At 32.4% G+C, this 20680-nt stretch overlaps 1 protein-coding gene across 1 annotated transcript in view; it reads right to left on the bottom strand.

The window, feature by feature from the left end:
• The window catches only part of LOC129753846 (uncharacterized), a 234011-nt gene extending 214262 nt beyond the window's left edge, over positions 1–19749 (bottom strand). Inside the window, exons 1-2 of the mRNA XM_055749694.1 lie at positions 19654–19749; positions 19556–19572 (exon numbers count right to left, since the gene is read on the bottom strand). Of these exons, the coding sequence (XP_055605669.1) occupies positions 19556–19572; positions 19654–19749 (113 nt within the window). The remainder of the gene's footprint in view (positions 1–19555; positions 19573–19653) is intronic.
• Between the last annotated feature and the right edge of the window lie 931 nt (positions 19750–20680).

Here is a 20680-nt window from a genome sequence, read left to right as displayed (position 1 = left end):
AAAGAAAAATTCAGTAAAATCAAGAATACATAAGTCGAAATAACTCCCAGTATCTACAATTTGTTTTTTTTTTTAAATTTTGTAATCTTTCAGCTATTCGAATTTTTCATAGAAATTTAATTTCGAGGGAGGGGGGTGGCAAAAGAAGAAATTGATGTTCCAGCCTTATTATAACAGAGTATGGTTATTCAATAATAATCATCAAGACTATCAACTAATGCTAAAATCCTAAAAATCGATCCCAAGTTCAAAATTCTGCTACAGTTTTTCAAAATTTTTTCACTGATTTATAGAAATTCAGATCTGAATATAAAATTTTAAATGAAATAAACCCATTTTGGTGGTTCTGGTTTCGAATTCCCATAACCGAAGTATTCCTAGTTCCGTTTTTTGGATTCTGTATCCAATTCAGGATTTTTGATTTTCAGTTTGAATAATCATAAGAAATGAGAAATGAAAAACTACTTTTAAATCCTGGTGGTTAGTTTTGCATTTCATATCAAATTTGAATCATGGTTTTTTGAAAATCCTATTTATTTTCAAATTTTTATTCAATTTTTCGAATATGAAAAAAGAAAAAAATTGTTTTATATTTATTTTCAAAGCTCATGAATGAGGGCTGTAAACTTGGCCCATAAAACTCTTATCTTTGATGAAGATTGAAAATCGTATTTTTTGTTTATTGCAGAAACCAAATCGAAATGCAGAAACAGATTCACTGTTAATTTTTTTTAATTCAGGTTCATAATTCAGAACTCAGATTCAGAATGCAGATTCAAAGTTCAGAAAATGATTAAGCTTAAAATCAACATAAATTGTTAAGGAATTCAAGAGATCATGAACTTAAAAAATTTCTTTTCCATACAATTTCTAGATTCCAAATTTTAAATAAAAAATTTTTAACACACAATTCAGGTGAAAACGACAAATATAAATCGTCCTCAGGATTTTCATTATGGAACTGATTCTTTGTGGAAATTTGTGCTGTTGAAGAAATATGTATTTGATCTTCACCTAAAAAATCTTAACAAAATTCTTCTTTATTGTCTTGGTGAATTGTTTATCATTTTAAATATTGTAGCCGAATTTCAAAATAAAACCATAAATTTGGTTCAAGATTGTATCAACAAAATTTGATCCGAAAAAAAAATTTATCTTATACTTAAAAAAAATGATTTATTTTCATCAAAGATTGAAATTTTTGATTTTGCAAAACAGTTTAGATGATTGATTTTGTTTAGAAATTGAAGGCTGCTGAAAAAAAATATTTTATGCTCAAATCAAATAAGTTGGATCTTCCAGACTCATACATAAATTCAAACATTACAACCATCGGTGAAAGCGAATTCCATATTTTGTTACTGAAAGTTTTATTATGGAAATTAAGCTTTTTAGGTTGAGAACCAATTTTCAACAAAATTAAAACGGTTGCTAATTTTCAGTTTAAAAAAAATTTCTCAAGTAACCAAAAGTCTCATATCTACAAAAACGCTTGCCTCCAAAATTCGAATTTCGCTGAACAAAGATTCCAAAGGGAATTGGTACCGATTTTTTTGGAACGTGAGCATGAAAGTTAAAAAATATTCCTCAAATAACCTCTTTGTGACACGACAATCACATCACTCAGAATTAAAGTTACAAATTGTGTCTCAAATAGCCTTACATAGACTTGAAGTTCCAAAAAGTTCCTCGAGTAGCCTTTTTTTGACATGTCAATCGCAACTAATCAATATAAAAGTTACAAATTGTGTTTCAAATAGCCCTTCATAGACTTGATGTTCCAAAAAGTTCCTCAAATAGCCTTTTTTTGTAACATGTCAATTGAAAATAATCCTCTAATATCCTTGAAAATTGCTTCTTAGTTTTTCCCAATCTACCTCGTTTCAGTCTGAATATTTTTAATTAAGTGTGTTGCACAAAACTGTTCGATTTGGAGTGACTTAAAACACTTTCAAACATACTTTGCTTGAATGATTTCGGCCTGAAAAGATATTGTCAAAAAACTAGAAATTTTGAAGAAAAAATATTTTTTTATTTTGAACCTTTTTAACTTGTTTGGCTTAGCTTCTACTATGTTGACGTTTTCAATAAAATTGCTTTATTTTTAATCTAAAAACTTGCCAAAGACATGATGGCTCTAGAATGAAAATTGCGGAAAATAATTTCACTCTCTCACTACTAGGTGATTGAATTTTTATCAAAAGCTCATTTTAAATTGTTTTAATTGTAGGCAAAATGTCCCGAAGACACAATGGGTCCAAAAAAAATTTCCTTTTTTTGCGAAAAAAATTTTGATCACCTTTTTACATCGTTTTCATATTTGTGCGTCCGTTTATACATTATGACGTTACGAAGAATACGCCTTCATTTTTATAATTAAAATATAAATAATATTTAAAAATGTAAAATTTAGCAGCGGATAAAAGAATAACTGCTCAGTTCTAGTTAAAATCATAAAGCTTGAGTCTTTAATAAAGGTTTTGTAGTAGTACCGTCCCAGCATCATATTAATTCGGTAGCCCAGACTTCCGACTTCCGACATACTTCCGACACAGAAAAATGATATACAAGATGTTTCTAAAACATTTTCAATCATATGTAAACAATAAACTTTATTAGACAACAATCCTTATCCTAATTTACAAAGGACTTAATTATTTATGAGTTTTTTAAATAAGTCGTAGTGAAGAATCTAAATTTAAAAAAAAAGTAGAAGCCAATCGATTTATAACGATTTGTATATTCTATGAACCCGAACAAAGTCGGGTAAAATCAGCTAGTTTACAATATTATCTCAAACCACAGCCAGCAATGGTATAAGATTAGTGAAAAAAGAGATAAGAGATTCTAGACACATTTTAAAAAGGTTCCATTCGGTTCTCAAATTTCATTTATCGCCATTCTTCTCAAGCGTGAATATTTTTTCCGTCATGTGAAAAACCGAGGTTTTAAGGCTATTGAAATATTTCTTTTATGACATGATCAAAATCTGATCATTTTTCTTTGTGTTAGTAATCCTAAATAAATTTCGCTATCCTTATGAATAAATTAATATTTTCAAGCCACAACTACTGTTATTTGTATAGAGAGTCAAAGATTTTATTCACCATTTAAACTTAATCTTCGAAATTTGTTAAAAATATGTTTTGACATTTGGAAAGAAGCAATTGAGGTCATCAAATTAACTTAAACCCTTTATCAAAAAAGTTTCAAGAAGTCTAAGAGCACAACTTTCTGTTTGTTAATGGTTTTTTGTTAGAAAATGTTTTGTTGAAACTTGAGATTATTCAAAGTTTTTTGAAACAGTTAACAAACTCTTTTTTTTTTTTGTTTAAAAGAAAACTTGTACGAGAAAGTCTGAGTCTCGTATAAACAATGCTTATCAAGCTTAAAGTTCATATTTTGCTTTAATTTTTTTTCTATAGCATCATTAATTAATGTTATTACTCAACCGTTTAAAGTATGATTACATGCTGCTTTTGCGCCGATTGAGAGATTCATTCCCTTCAAACCAATAGCAACGCTCTGCAAAGCTCCAATCAAACAAATTTCATCTCCAGCATCATTTTTCGGTCTAGCAAAGTCTAAGATCTGATCGAAGCAAGAATTTGTTTATCGATCCAAAAGAATCTCGCAAAACACGGATCATCGGCAAACTTAGGAAAAGACCCCCCAAAGCTGAATTTCCTCAATCCAAGAGCCTCAAATTTTTATAAACCTGGGTACGATGAAAATTCTCTTGGCAAACGCCAATTTTCTCAGCACACCTTCAGACGACTATGGGTGAGAACAGCAAAAAAAAACACCGTTTCCGGAGATTTTGGTTTAACCTGGTTGAGACGAGCACACTCAAAAAAAAAAAAAAGAAAAAAACCATATCCCTCAAGTCAAGCGTGAAGATAATTGAAACCGATAACATTCCTAGCTCCCTTCCTTCGATAGAAGAATGGGGGGATGTTTATAGAGCTGAAACAGGAAAAACATTGAGGCAAAGGAACCGATCTGTTGTGGGTAGGTGTAAGGATGTTGTTTTGTTGTTATCTCGGTGAGTGACTGCGTTTGATGTTGCTGCTCCTTCAAAAGTTCCCTCCACACATTAACCTAGCGGGGCTGCCTGAGAAAAATATAAATAAAAGCCACTTCACGTGCTGCTGCAGCAGCCAAAATCTGAAAAAAAAAACGCGCTTGTAGAATATGAGGAAAAAACATCACATTGAAGGAAAAACCGTCAAAAAATTGAATAAACATTATGAACATGTGTGTGAGAAAACTTCCAGCAGCGCGTCAGCGGGTGGGCTGGAAGAAAAAAAGAAAAACTTTGGCTTTTTCTGCTACCTAGGTCCTATTTTCCTTCCCCGTCTTCGTAGAGGAAGTGAAAAATTCGATTTTGAAGTCACAAAAGTACAGACTGTGAACATGTGTACTGCAAAGACAGTAAACTTTTCATACCAAGCGCAGGACGATGTCGACGACGAGTACGTCGGAAACTGAAACACCCCTCTTTGAAGGAAAGGGGGGATGAATATCCCCCCTTCCAACTTTTTGGGGGTGATTGAATAAGTAAGTAAATGGTTTCGGGTTCGAAGCCAGCCAGCAAGTGTGACAGTTGTTTATGTGTGCTCAGACAGACTTTGAGTTTGCTGGCTGGCAGCAGACAGCAGAAAGATTATCTTTGGCTGTCGATTCAATCTGGTGGGTTGTTCATTTTTCTTATCTTCCGCTTCCTTCCGGAAGTTTGGTAGCGGCCATATGTTTGACACAAATTTTCGTGGAGTCGCGAGAACTTAAAGTAAGACTGTTATGTCAATATTTATTTTGTTTCTATTATAACCTGCTCCAAACGGATAACCAGGTGTGTGTGTGTGTGCAAAGAATGTGTTGTGTCGTTTCCAGAAATAACCGTCTTTCCCTGTTTATTAAAAGAACTTTTTTAAAAGAATTTTTTCTATGAGCAAAACAAGTTTGAAAGCATATTTCAATATGAGAAGTTTTTTTAATAACCTGTGTATTTCCTCAAAACTAAATACTAGAAGAAGAAAGGAGATGGAAGCAAAAGAAGCAAAAGAAATCGGAAAAATCTAAATTTAAATTTTGATACCGAATGACTTAAAAATGCATTGAACGTTGAAATTGCTATCTCTAAAAAAAAATCAGTTTTATGCATGGAGAATGTACTGTTTATCTCAAGCAACATTCTGTTGGCCTCCGCACAAAATTCATTGGAATTCGAAATGCGCTTGTTGAGATTGAATTAATGGAAAATTACAAGGAAATTAAAACAGAAGTCATTCCGAAAAGGAAAGGTGGATATGAGCAGTCAAACAAGCAATGCTAAGCTTAGATATTCGTCGTATAAGAATAACTCTAACTGAACTTAAAAAACTTAATTTGTCTTTATTGAAACGCTCGACCCGCTGAATAATTAAAAATTTCTTACTTGAGTTTCAAAAATTCACTCCAAGATCGCAATAGCAATGTTATCCATTTGGTTTGTTGGACTGTTCAAATTTGTTTTCTAGACTTTTTACCTCGTTTCTGGTTTTTTTTTATAATTTTAATTGTTTAAGGCTTTAGAGTTTGCCTGGAAATTTTTTAAACTTCAAGCTTTAACTTAACTAAGCTCATCAATTTTGATTCAATAATACTTTATATCAGGGCCGCACGAAGAACTGGCTGATGGTTTTTTAGTGAAAATATATTTTTTTACATTTTTGCTTGAACAAGAATAGTAAAAAAATGAAGGTATTCAGCTATTTTACATTGAAAGTAGAAATTCATTTTAATTTAAAACGTTCAAAAATAAGTCCTAGAAGTTGCCATTCTTTTTTTAAATTTGAAAAAATAAATAAAGGATTTGAAGATTTCCTTTGAAAGAAAACTTTTAATACTTACTTTAATAACAAAGTAGAAAGTAAGTTCTTTTTAACCTCAAGCATGACCAATTGAGGCATTTGGATATTTTTGTTTTCAAATATTCAGGAAAAAAGTAGGAAATTTCGTTTTTTGAATCCAAGTTCCAAATAATATTTATTATCAATTATGAGCCAAAATGCGAAATTCTCAACCTGATAACTCTTTTTTTGAATGCTGAATTGTTGGCTTTCATGTGCATTTTTTCTTCAGTTGTCAAATCGAAATTCAACTTCTGAATCTGTTTCAGATTTTTCAATTGTGGATTACCATTATGAATTAGGTTTGCCAGAATTTTTTCAGCCCGCATCCGGGTCGGACAAATCGGGGAATTTAAAATAAGAACCTGGTAAAATCCGGGCATTTGATTTTAAAAGTTACGATCAAAAAGTCGGGCAAATTTTCTCAAAATTCAAAGATTACTCAATTAAAATCAAGAAAAACTTAAATTTTTTTTCAATTTCTCATCAAAATTTATCGACAGATTTCGAATCGTATTTTAGATTACCAAAAAACCTTTTAACAAAATTTTTTCAAAAAATTCGTTTTGGAGGCGTTTGTTGTTTTTTTTTTTTGTTTAATTTGCCAAATGAAATGAATTACTCTTGGCAAAATCTGAGCACTTTCCAATGAAATCCGGGCAACCAGGCCGGGCTATTCTCAAGTTTTGATGAAAATAAAAGATAAAACTGGGCAATCAGGCAACCTTCATTTTGAATCTCTCTATAGATCTAATTCTGCATAAGAATAAACAGTAAAAATTTCAAGTTTTTAAAAATGGTTTGTAATTTAATTTTTTTTTATATTCCGAAAGGACGAGTTTTGAACATAAAAGTTTGAAATACAAAACCGAGATTCAAATAAGATATTTTTTCCCAATGGTGATCCAAACTGAAGTTCAGTTACAATAAGCTGAATACAGAATCCGAATTTTTATCACAGTTAACGAATTTTAATGTTTATAATTGTTGAACCAAAAAAACAGAAAATATCTTTGGCTGAGTTTTCAACATATTTTTCCCCAAGTACCCAGGCCGTAAAATTCCAGATTTTTTTTTGTCCAATATCCGTCAGTAGCAAAATTTTTAAATAATAATCTTGAAGAAATGAACTTGACTTTTGTTTATTGAAATACATAAGACTATTTTAACTAAAACTTCAAGCTTTAAAAAAAATCATTCTTATGAACTTTGATCAAATTTACTCGAAAAAATGAGACGCAAAATACATAGTGAATTTGTAAGTAAGGTGCTTAAATTCGGGCAAATCTGGGTGATTCAGCAAGTTTATTCATATTTTTTTTTCGAGGATCTGAGTCGAGATTGTCACTCGGAAATCATTTTAGTCGTTAATCAAAATATGATTTGGAATTATTAGTTAAGAGAAGAACATTTTACTCGGAATTTTTGGATCAACCGCTTTTCCTACGACAATGCTTTAGGTATTAGGTATTTTTTTATTATTTACCTTATTTTTTTCATGCTCAAACATCATGTAGATTTTGACTGAAAACATTCGAGTTTTCAAATTGAAAAAAAAAATATTCAGATGTAACCGGATCGAAAAAGTTCAGGAAAGATTGCATAAATTCTCGGATTTTTTTTAAATTTATCTCAATTCAATGGGTTTTACATCGAAATATTAAATCTTGGTTGAAAATACCATTTCTTATAGACGTTTGGATAATTTCTTCATTTGATTTCCTTCACCTGTATGTTTCCGTATCATACTTTTTGTATCGTACATTGATTTTTTTTTGTTTCATGAAAGATTATGTGGAAAACATGTTCAATATAAGTTTACATTTTTTTTTTTTTTGATGAAGCAATTTGCGTTGAGTATCAAAAACATGAATAAAAGTTTAAAATAAGAATAGTAACACTTGATCTTTTCTTCAAAAATCAAGGTTAATAATTTACTGTGAAAAAGAGTGAATAATAATGTTTCTAAGGACTATATGATAAGAATATTGCATTTTGGATCTAATGGATTAATGCATTTCATGGATTTTCAAGAGATTTTCCTCTAGCACTAAAGATTTTTATATTCAGCCATAAACATTATCAAACTGCTTATTTTCTTCATTAAGATGACGTGAAATGATAAACCGAACGGTCTGGTTTAATTTTTAATCTGGAAAAATCAGGTTGGAATCCGAAAACTTAGTTTTTTTTTTTTCAGTAAACCACACTTTTTCCACGTTCAAGTCATAGATGGCAGCACTATCTTTCAGTTAAAACCAAATTGGCTTTGATGCAATTCTAATAATTTGATTAGGTGATTTTAGAATTTCCAAGGCGTTCACGCTGTACCAAGTACATATTTCCTGAACAAAGTCATTCATCACACCTTAATTTATCTCGATTAGTCGAAAATGGGTCTCAATTCCGATTAAGAACATGAAAATGCTGCCATCTACGAGTTAAACCTGAAAAAAATTGTGTTTGACTGATTAAAAAAAACAACTATTTTTTTATTTAAGAACCTGTTTTATGGATTCTAATTCAGTCAAGAATCTATGTCTAGAATCTACATATGTCATAGTTTCAAGCCATGTTTATGAAAAAATTAAGCAGTTTGATAAATTTTTTTAGATGAAATGTGAAACTCCATCAGGTATCAGAATGGGGGTAGGCTTAATAGCGGCACATTATCCAAAAATACGGGAAAATTGTGCCTAACTACCCTACTTTTCCTATTTCTCACCTTTTTTTTCATTTTTTGGTCTTCAATGCCAATTGCCAATTCATCTAAAAAAAGGAAACTTATGATTGATTTATCTGTTGAATAATTTAAACAAATTTCAAAAAAATTTTTTAAAGATTGAATATATGGTATTTAATAATGACAAAAAAATTGACAAAGATGGCAAACAAAAAAAAAGTCATAAGGGTGACAAATATGACAGATTTATGTCAAAAAATTGACAAATGTGTACAAAAAATGACAAAATTATGACAAAAATATGATAAATGTGATGGAAACATGACAAAAAATATAATAAATATCACAAAAATAAAGCAAAAACAATGGAAGAAATATGATAAAAAAAGACAATACAATGAAAAAATAAGAAAAAATAATTCAAAATAATAACTAAATCTGCCAAGTATGACAAAAATATGTCAAAATTGTGACATAAATTTAACAATAAAATGACCAAATTTCGAGGAACCTTCATCTAAAATATAACAAATGTGATTAAAATAAGACAAAATTTTGACACAAATCTGACAAATATAATAAAGTTAAAAAAAAAATTGACAATAACATGACAGAACATGGCAAATTTTTATCATATATGAAACAAAATATTTTTATATTTGTCAGATTTTTGCCATTATTTTATTCATGTTTTTACCACAATTTTATGTCATAATTTTGTCATGTATTGTCATTTAATTGGCTTATTTTCGTCGTATTTTTATCACATTTATCGTTGGACAAAGTGTTGAGTTTTTTTTTTCATTTATTTTGTATTTTTTATTATTACAAAAAGTTAACTATAAAATGGCAAAACATGGCAAACCTTTTGAAAAATGTGGTTAAATGTGGCAATTAATTATGACAAAAATACGACAAAGGTGGTAAAAATATGAAGAAAGTCTGATATTTATAACATAATTATGACAAAAAAATGTGGTAAAAAAATGAAAAAATAAATATGACAAAATATGATAAATGTGAGAAAACATGACAAAAAATATGATAAATATCACAAAAATATAGCAAAAACTTAGGCATAAGTATGTTAAAAAATTAAAAATACAATGAAAAAAAAATTCAAAATTATAACTAAATCTGATAAATATGACAAAAATATATCAAAATTGTGATATAAATTTAACAATAAAATGACCAAATTTCGAGAAACCTTTATCAAAAATATGACAAATTTGATTAAAACAAAACAAAATTGTGACAATAATCTGACTAATATGACGAAATTAATAAAAAAAAATTTGACAATTAAATGACAGAACATGGAAACCTTAATGATAATTGTGGTAAAAATGTCAAAAATCTGACAGATTTCACATTTGTCATATTTTTAACCACTTTTTCATATTTTTTACAGTTTGATTTAGTCGAATTTGTGTCAAATTTTTGTCATATTTGTCAGATTTTTGCCATTATTTTTTTCATGTTTTCACCACAATTTTATATCATAATTTTGTAATATTTTGTCATTTTATTGTCTTATTTTTGTCATCTTTGTCTCGCATTTGTCGTTTGACAAAGTGTTGAATTTTTTTTCATTTATTTTGTAGTTTTTTATTATTACAAAAAGTTAACTATAAAATGGCACAACATGGCAAACCTTTTGAAAAATGTGGTAAAATGTGGCAATTAATTATGACAAAAATACGACAAAGGTGGTAAAAATATGAAGAAAGTATGACATTTATTACATAATTATGACAAAAAAAGGGGTCAAGAAATAACAAAAATATGATAAATGTGATGGAAGCATGACCAAACATATGATAAATATCACAAAAATATAGCAAAAACTATGGCAAAAGTATGATAAAAATTGACAATACGATGCAGATGTATAAGAAAAAAATTCAAAATTATAACAAAATCTGACAAATATGACGAAAAAATTTCAAAATTGTGACATAAATTTAACAAAAAAATTTCGAAAAACCTTTATCAAAAATAAGACAAACGTGATTAAAATAAGACAAAATTATGACATAAATCTGACAAATATGACAACATTGATAAAAAAAATTTACAATAACATGACAAAACATGACAAACTTAATGACAAATGTGGTAAAAATGGCAAAAATCTGATAGATTTCACATTTGTCATATTTTTATCACTTTTTCATATATTTTTTTCACAGTTTGATTAAGTGGGATTTGTATCAATTTTTTGTCATATTTGAATCAAATTTTGTCATTTTTGTCAGATTTTTGACATTTTTTTTTTAATTTTTTACCACAGTTTAATATAATAATTTTGGAATATTATTTCATTTTTTTGTCTTATTTTCGTCATTTCTGTATTATATTTGTCGTTTGACGAAGTGTTGAATTTTTTCATTTAGTTTGTATTTTTTTATTATTGCAAAAAAATTAACTACAAAATGGTAAAACATGGCTAACCTTTTGAAAAATGTTGTGGAATGTGCCTATCAATAACGACAAAAATAAGACAAAGGTGGTTAAAATATGAAGAAAGTCTCACATTTATGACATAATTATGGCAAAAAAAAATGTGACCAAAAAATGACAAATAAATGTGATGGAAACATGGCAACAAATATGATAAGTATTTAAAAAAAAGCAAAAACTTTGACATAAATATGATGAAAAGTTGACAAACAATAAAAAAATAAGAAAAAAAAATCAAAATTATAACTAAATCTGCCAAATATGACAAAAATATATCAAAATTGTGACATAAATTTAACAATAAAATGACCAAATTTCGAGAAACCTTTATCAAAAATATGACAAATGTGCATAAAACAAAACAAAATTGTAACATGAATCTGACAAATATGACAAAATTAATAAAAAAATGACAAAATTGACAATAAAATGACAGAACATGGAAACCTTATTGACAAATGTGGTAAAAATGGCAAAAATCTGACAGATATAAAATTTGTCATATTTTTATCACTTTTTCATATTTATTCACATTTTGTTTTAGTCGGATTTGTGTAATTTTTTTTATCTGTTTTAATTTTTTTAACAAAATGTTGTCGTATTTGTCAGATTTTTGTCAAAAAATTATCTTATTTTTACCACAATTATTTGTCATAATTTTTTCATGTTTTATTTTTTCTGTTTTCTCTTTTTTGTCATATTTTTATTACTTTTGTCGTTTGACAAAATGTTGAATTTTTTAAATTTATTTTGTACAATTTTTGTCAAATTTATCAGATTTTTTAATGTTTTTCAAAAAATGTATATCATAGTTTTCTCACATTTGACATATTTTGTAATTTTTTTTGTCAATTTTTTTCATAGATGAATGATAATAAGCTTTTTCCACTTTCAGTAATGTTTGCTTGAAACTGAAAATGAAGGTTGGATAAAACCATGAACCTGCAAAGAGCCTGAATGTATACTGACTTCCGATGTTGACGAATGAGTCTGCCGAGTGCTTTCAAGATTGAGCTTTCTGTTCATTATCGTTTGATTCATAGTAGAATTAACTGACCTATGCACTGCAATATATTCAACTGAATATTTTATACTGACACTGATTATTTGCAGCACAGGTCAAACCCTATTTGGTCCGCGGGCCATGAAGTTTTTGAGGCCTTAAAACCCCCGAATATATGTTTTCCTTCTATGTACAAAATGCACCCACAGGCGGATCCATGATGTAAAATTTTCGTTAACAAATTCATACTCTTAAATTGCAGGTAAACACATTCAATTCACTTTTTCATTTATAAATAGGGTATGGGTATGGTATGGGAATTCTGAACAAATGATATGACCAAACTGATACCCAATAACGTGAAATATTTAATTCTTTAAGGAGTTGCCACATTACTCTTCATGTGAAAAAAAAAAAAAACAAAATGTGAGTGGATAATTTCTTGATTTTCAGGAAACCTTTAAATAAAAAGTCTTACTACTTAATATTGACAATTGCTTTTTTCTATCTCATTATTAATCAATATAACAAGGCCTAAATCCGGTAAGAGAAACGTTCATAAATTATTAAAAACACTGTAGGTACTTAGAATCAAGAAAAATTACTGCAAACCCCGAACGATAAAAATGCTCCCCCAACTGTTACAAAATATTTCAATTCATTACAAGAAAAACTTTTCTCGTCATTGCGGACAACTTTGCTGTCGCATTATTACCGAAACTTGGTACCGTTCTTCCTTTTTTCTCTCCACCTAAATACCTACCCAACTTCCCCAATTCCTCAGTGTCAAGTTCGGAGCTTCAGAAATCCTGCTCATAGATTTCTTTTGTGAGCTGCGTAGCGAGCGTTAATTAATCTTGTAAAACTTTTGGCCCTGAATGAACGATGAGTATATCTGAAACACGACAGGAAGCATTGCAGCATCCCGGGGTAAAGGAAGCAACAAAAACGAAAAAAAAGGCAAAAATACTGAGCAAAGTAGCTATCTACTGCCAGATATGCTAAAAGATAAAACGACGAAACATTGCCACCGTCGTCCTCATCGTCCTCGTCGGGGGGTCACAAAATTTACTGGCTCGTTGGGCTGTTCCATTCATTCATTCAGGCAGCAGTAGCTGAGCTGTCTTCTTCAAGGAGTTGCTGAATGTGTCATCTCCGTGTCGTCTGCAAAGTTTTGGCCCCAACCTAGAACTGTCACCTTTGATTAATCTTTGATGCTTCAAAACAGGGAGACAATGCGAAGGAAAAATTGTTGCTGGCATGTTTTTTTTTGGTGGTTCAAAAGTTTCAATTAACAACAAAAGGCATTTTCGTCGAAAATTTTAAGAGTTGAATTTTGATTATGAATTAATTTTTTTTGAGCTGAAATTTCCAACAATCAATCAACAAAACATTCAGAAAAGCGCATATTTAAAGCGAACATGCCCTCGAAAATTTTATGGTCCCATGTTTTCTATCCAATGAAAGCAATGTGATGCAAAGTCAGCACCACGATGCCTTTTCATTGAAAACAAACAAAAAGGGGCCTTTTCGTTTCGGTTTTCAATTCGAATAGACGGGCGACGGAGTCTGCATTTTCAGTTTTGCATGCAAACAAAAATTTGCGAATGGAAACACACAACAAGAGCCCAGCCAGCCATTTCTGTTCGAATGTTTGACATTCTTCGCGTTTTGCGCCTCACTAGCAGATTGAATGGAGGTTCCACATCCCCTTTAGGAATTTTTGAATGGAGGGAATCCTGCGTACTCGCGTATCAGACTGCAGTCTCCTATTCCGTTGAATAGTAGACAACGCAGAATAAATTTTCTCCCGCTAATCGTGGCAATTCTAGTAATTTCAGTATTCAGATTATGTGTTTAATGTTGGTGAAAACGGTGGAAAACTGACATAGAAGTAAAATTTCTGAAACGTGAGATGCGCGAAGTGTGAGAAGTTAGAAGTTAGAAAAAGTCACATGAGCCGCCAGACGTGAGAAGTGAGATATGAGAAGTCAGGCGTTAGTCGTGAGACGTTAGTGGTGGGTCGTGAGTCGTGAGACTTGGAAAGTGAGACGTGAGACGTGAAACATGAGACGTGAAACGTGAGACATGAGACGTAAGATGTGAGACGTGAGAGGTGAGATGTGAGACGTGAGAAGTGAGACGTGAGACGAGAGACGTATAATTTCGAGACGAGAGACGAGAAACGAGAAACGAGAGACGAGAGACGAGAGACGAGAGACGAGAGACGAGAGACGAGAGACGAGAGACGAGAGACGAGAGACGAGAGACGAGAAACGAGAGACGAGAGACGAGAGACGAGAGACGAGAGACGAGAGACGAGAGACGAGAGACGAGAGACGAGAGACGAGAGACGAGAGACGAGAGACGAGAGACGAGAGACGAGAGACAAGAGACGAGAGATGAGAGATGAGAGATGAGAGATGAGAGATGAGAGATGAGAGATGAGAGATGAGAGATAAGAGATGAGAGATGAGAGATGAGAGATGAGAGATGAGAGATGAGAGATGAGAGATGAGAGATGAGAGATGAGAGATGAGAGATGAGAGATGAGAGATGAGAGATGAGAGATGAGAGATGAGAGATGAGAGATGAGAGATGAGAGATGAGAGATGAGAGATGAGAGATGAGAGATGAGAGATGAGAGATGAGAGATGAGAGATGAGAGATGAGAGATGAGAGATAAGAGATGAGAGATGAGAGATGAGAGATGAGAGATGAGAGATGAGAGATGAGAGATGAGAGATGAGAGATGAGAGATGAGAGATGAGAGATGAGAGATGAGAGATGAGAGATGAGAGATGAGAGATGAGAGATGAGAGATGAGAGATGAGAGATGAGAGATGAGAGATGAGAGATGAGAGATGAGAGATGAGAGATGAGAGATGAGAGATGAGAGATGAGAGATGAGAGATGAGAGATGAGAGATGAGAGATGAGAGATGAGAGATGAGAGATGAGAGATGAGAGATGAGAGATGAGAGATGAGAGATGAGAGATGAGAGATGAGAGATGAGAGATGAGAGATGAGAGATGAGAGATGAGAGATGAGAGATGAGAGATGAGAGATGAGAGATGAGAGATGAGAGATGAGAGATGAGAGATGAGAGATGAGAGATGAGAGATGAGAGATGAGAGATGAGAGATGAGAGATGAGAGATGAGAGATGAGAGATGAGAGATGAGAGATGAGAGATGAGAGATGAGAGATGAGAGATGAGAGATGAGAGATGAGAGATGAGAGATGAGAGTTGAGAGATGAGATATGAGAGATGAGAGATGAGAGTTGAGAGATCAGAGATCAGAGATGAGAGATGAGAGATGAGAGATGAGAGATGAGAGATAAGAGATGAGAGATGAGAGATGAGAGATGAGAGATGAGAGATGAGAGATGAGAGATGAGAGATGAGAGATGAGAGATGAGAGATGAGAGATGAGAGATGAGAGATGAGAGATGAGAGATGAGAGATGAGAGATGAGAGATGAGATATGAGAGATGAGAGATGAGAGATGAGAGATGAGAGATGAGAGATGAGAGATGAGAGATGAGAGATGAGAGATGAGAGATGAGAGATGAGAGATGAGAGATGAGAGATGAGAGATGAGAGATGAGAGATGAGAGATGAGAGATGAGAGATGAGAGATGAGAGATGAGAGATGAGAGATGAGAGATGAGAGATGAGAGATGAGAGATGAGAGATGAGAGATGAGAGATGAGAGATGAGAGATGAGAGATGAGAGATGAGAGATGAGAGATGAGAGATGAGAGATGAGAGATGAGAGATGAGAGATGAGAGATGAGAGATGAGAGATGAGAGATGAGAGATGAGAGATGAGAGATGAGAGATGAGAGATGAGAGATGAGAGATGAGAGATGAGAGATGAGAGATGAGAGATAAGAGATGAGAGATGAGAGATGAGAGATGAAAGATGAAAGATGAGAGATGAGAGATGAGAGATGAGAGATGAGAGATGAGAGATGAGAGATGAGAGATGAGAGATGAGAGATGAGAGATGAGAGTTGATAGATGAGAGATGAGAGTTGATAGATGAGAGATGAGAGATGAGAGATGAGAGATCAGAGATGAGAGTTGAGAGATGAGAGACGAGAGACGAGAGACGATAGACGATAGACGATAGACGATAGACGATAGACGATAGACGATAGACGATAGACGATAGACGATAGACGATAGACGATAGACGATAGACGATAGACGATAGACGATAGACGATAGACGATAGACGATAGACGATAGACGATAGACGATAGACGATAGACGATAGACGATAGACGATAGACGATAGACGATAGACGATAGACGATAGACGATAGACGATAGACGATAGACGATAGACGATAGACGATAGACGATAGACGATAGACGATAGACGATAGACGATAGACGATAGACGATAGACGATAGACGATAGATGATAGATGATAGACGATAGACGATAGACGATAGACGATAGACGATAGACGATAGACGATAGACGATAGACGATAGACGATAGACGATAGACGATAGACGATAGACGATAGACGATAGACGATAGACGATAGACGATAGACGATAGACGATAGACGATAGACGATAGACGATAGACGATAGACGATAGACGATAGACGATAGACGATAGACGATAGACGATAGACGATAGACGATAGACGATAGACGATAGACGATAGACGATAGACGATAGACGATAGACGATAGACGATAGACGATAGACGATAGACGATAGACGATAGACGATAGACGATAGACGATAGACGATAGACGATAGACGATAGACGATAGACGATAGACGATAGACGATAGACGATAGACGATAGACGATAGACGATAGACGATAAACGATAGACGATAGACGATAGACGATAGACGATAGACGATAGACGATAGACGATAGACGATAGACGATAGACGATAGACGATAGACGATAGACGATAGACGATAGACGATAGACGATAGACGATAGACGATAGACGATAGACGATAGACGATAGACGATAGAAGATAGACGATAGACGATAGACGGTAGACGAGTGCTCTGGGAAAAGTTATATTTTGTTTAAAATGGTTGGTTAGAAATGGAACAAACAAAGAGATAAAATTTCATTAAAATCATACACTTTGTCTACGTGAGTTTGGTTAAAAGTTTTTCATAATTTAAAATGTTAGTTTCAATCAAATTGCTAGAAATATTCAGTTTAAGTTAACAAAAACAGTTATTTTGTGAATAATATTAAATGATGATTAACACATATCAAAAATTTTTTCTGATTCGTTTTGACATCTCTCCCGCCAAAAACTCAACAACACAATCGGCCCAAAGTCAATCTAAGCGAATGCTTTTTATTTCTCTCGGTTGGTTTAACTGCTGTTGTCCCAGGATGACTTTTTACTGCCGTCGAGTTGCTTCAAGTGGTTCCCTGAAATTTTCCCAGCAAGTTTTTCCCCTTTCAGTTTATGTGTGTGTGAAAATATTGTTTCACGACCTCCTTCCAAGAAAGTTGGCTTTATTTGGCTTCAACTTTCGACACAAACACGTGGTTCTAGGAATTTGACATGCAACTTTTGCGGGGACTCGCCTAAATTTTCCGAAGGGAAACAAACCCCATCCGAAACCCGAACGAAAGATGTGAGGAAATAAAAATGTGAAACAGAGAGCAACATATTGATGATGTGTTTGGTGGTTGGTTGATGTGGTGAGAAAGGAAAAATAAAACCAAGGAATTGGATCCTTTTTCTTATTTTTGATTCTTTTCTCGTTGATGGGTATCGGAGAAAAAATTGGGTTTTCATTGAAACGGGGGCGAAATATGAAACCGAGGATCTTTTAAGTGATTTTCTTACCCTCGGCAAGAACAACAAAAACAACAAGTTGGCAAGTCACATACACGTCACACTTGCATGACATGGTGATTTTTTTTTTACTTTTGGTTGACGAGGGTGGATTGAAGAATTGAAACGTTAAAAGAAGGTTGATTTTTATTGTTGAAAGATACAACTTTTCAAGGATTTAAACCATTTAAGCAACACATAAATACTGAAAAAAAAATACAGAAGAATAAGTCAAATGTTTCTTATAATTTTGGTGACTTCTAAACTAATGCAGGAAAACATAATTTTTGACATGACTTTTCAATTTGAAAGCAAACTTTTTGTGTTTCCTTTTGTTCATTTTTGTCATTTTTGTCATTTTTGTCATTTTTGCCATTTTTGTTGTCATTTTTGCCATTTTTGTCATTTTTGTCATTTTTGTCATTTTTGTCATTTTTGTCATTTCTGTCATTTTTGTCATTTTTGTCATTTTTGTCATTTTTGTCATTTTTGTCATTTTTGTCATTTTTGTCATTTTTGTCATTTTTGTCATTTTTGTCATTTTTGTCATTTTTGTCATTTTTGTCATTTTTGTCATTTTTGTCATTTTTGTCATTTTTGTCATTTTTGTCATTTTTGTCATTTTTGTCATTTTTGTCATTTTTGTCATTTTTGTCATTTTTGTCATTTTTGTCATTTTTGTCATTTTTGTCATTTTTGTCATTTTTGTCATTTTTGTCATTTTTGTCATTTTTGTCATTTTTGTCATTTTTGTCATTTTTGTCATTTTTGTCATTTTTGTCATTTTTGTCATTTTTGTCATTTTTGTCATTTTTGTCATTTTTGTCATTTTTGTCATTTTTGTCATTTTTGTCATTTTTGTCATTTTTGTCATTTTTGTCATTTTTGTCATTTTTGTCATTTTTGTCATTTTTGTCATTTTTGTCATTTTTGTCATTTTTGTCATTTTTGTCATTTTTGTCATTTTTGTCATTTTTGTCATTTTTGTCATTTTTGTCATTTTTGTCATTTTTGTCATTTTTGTCATTTTTGTCATTTTTGTCATTTTTGTCATTTTTGTCATTTTTGTCATTTTTGTCATTTTTGTCATTTTTGTCATTTTTGTCATTTTTGTCATTTTTGTCATTTTTGTCATTTTTGTCATTTTTGTCATTTTTGTCATTTTTGTCATTTTTGTCATTTTTGTCATTTTTGTCATTTTTGTCATTTTTGTCATTTTTGTCATTTTTGTCATTTTTGTCATTTTTGTCATTTTTGTCATTTTTGTCATTTTTTGTCATTTTTTTCATTTTTGTCATTTTTGTCATTTTTGTCATTTTTGTCATTTTTGTCATTTTTGTCGTTTTTGTCATTTTTGTCGTTTCTGTGGAAATTTTGTTTCTTTTTTTTTTCATGTTTGTATTTTTTTTTTGTGTAATTTTTGTCAACAAATTGGCTACGAAACATTCATTCTTCCTCACTCAAAATCCATTTCTCGCTTGTCACTTTCTTGGTAAATGGAACAAAATTTACTTCCTCAACTGGAAGGCCACTTAAAACGGCGTAAGGTCAAAGCTGCTGACAGCCTGATATTCCAAGGGGCCAATTTCGACCAAGCGAATCCACTCTTTAGAGCCCTATAAAAGTGTTGTTCCGCTGTCCACCCTTTTTTTCACTCTTACCCCTTCTTCACTTTAGCCTGACAGTCGCGATGTTTGGGTTCAGAAATTTCTTAGTTTTCGTTTCGGCAACCCTCAGTTCAGTTTTCCGAATCTCTCACTTCCCCCGGAGGCTTCGAATGGTGGACAACAATAATCATTTCGCAGCAGATTTCCGGCGAAGCCAGCTTTTGGTCTCCGGGGACAACCGGAAGCATCGGGGGAAAATGGAATGAAAATGAAGAAAAAAATACCCGAGGTATAACAAAACTGGATATTCGGTTTGTAATGGTGACGACGGGCTTTCGATGCCATAAATAATGGCTTTCGCTCGCTAAGGGTATGTTTTATGTTTTTTCCCCCAAAAGACCAAAACGCTGAGGGTCCTCGTCTGATGACGTTGTTACATTTTTTGCTGAGTTTTACTAGCTAGAGGGTGAAGGCTTTTTCGCTGGATTTTGGGGCTCCGAATCCGATGGGTTAATCATGATTTGTTATGGCTTTCGTTTTGGAACTTCGGAAGCTGTTAGGAAGTATTAACGAAATTGAGGTTAATTTAGAAGTTTTGTTCGATGGCATTCTCAAAGATTTTTGCTGAAATAGGAAAGATTTTTTTACTGATATTTTATCAAACACCAACCTTGAAATTTGTCTCTCAATTTATTTTTTCTACCACTTGTCACGGCTTTAAGAAAGGGAAACCCTTTTTATCCATCGTTCGATAAATGATTTCAACAATAAAGCAGAAAAAAAACATCCAAAGAACCACCTCTCGAACTGGAAACTTTTGCGTTTATCATAACAAAGACGGGGAGTGAACGAGACCAATAGATTCAATAGAGCGTCCTATAAAAGTACTATTTTTGGAGCGAAAGGGGGAAGCATCATCCAGAAAGCTGGAAAAAAATGGTTCCCATTCGTTTGTGAAGCGGAAAACGAACTTTTCCATTAGTTTTCTAGGGACCGGTTTCCATTTTTCATCGAATCTATATCCGGGAATACCTGATTCAAGAAGCAGAGGTGGAGGGATCTGAATATAATGTTGTGTATTTAGAGGGATCTCTTTTTTAGCTTCCTACATTTAAAAACTTGAATCTCTCAAGCTGATGAAAAAACCTGATGAGAAAATTTTTTTGATCGAATTGTTTC

This window comes from Uranotaenia lowii, chromosome 3, assembly GCF_029784155.1.
Source record: "Uranotaenia lowii strain MFRU-FL chromosome 3, ASM2978415v1, whole genome shotgun sequence".
NCBI classification, from domain to species: Eukaryota; Metazoa; Arthropoda; class Insecta; order Diptera; family Culicidae; genus Uranotaenia; species Uranotaenia lowii.
This window is presented reverse-complemented; position numbering and strand designations above follow the sequence as displayed.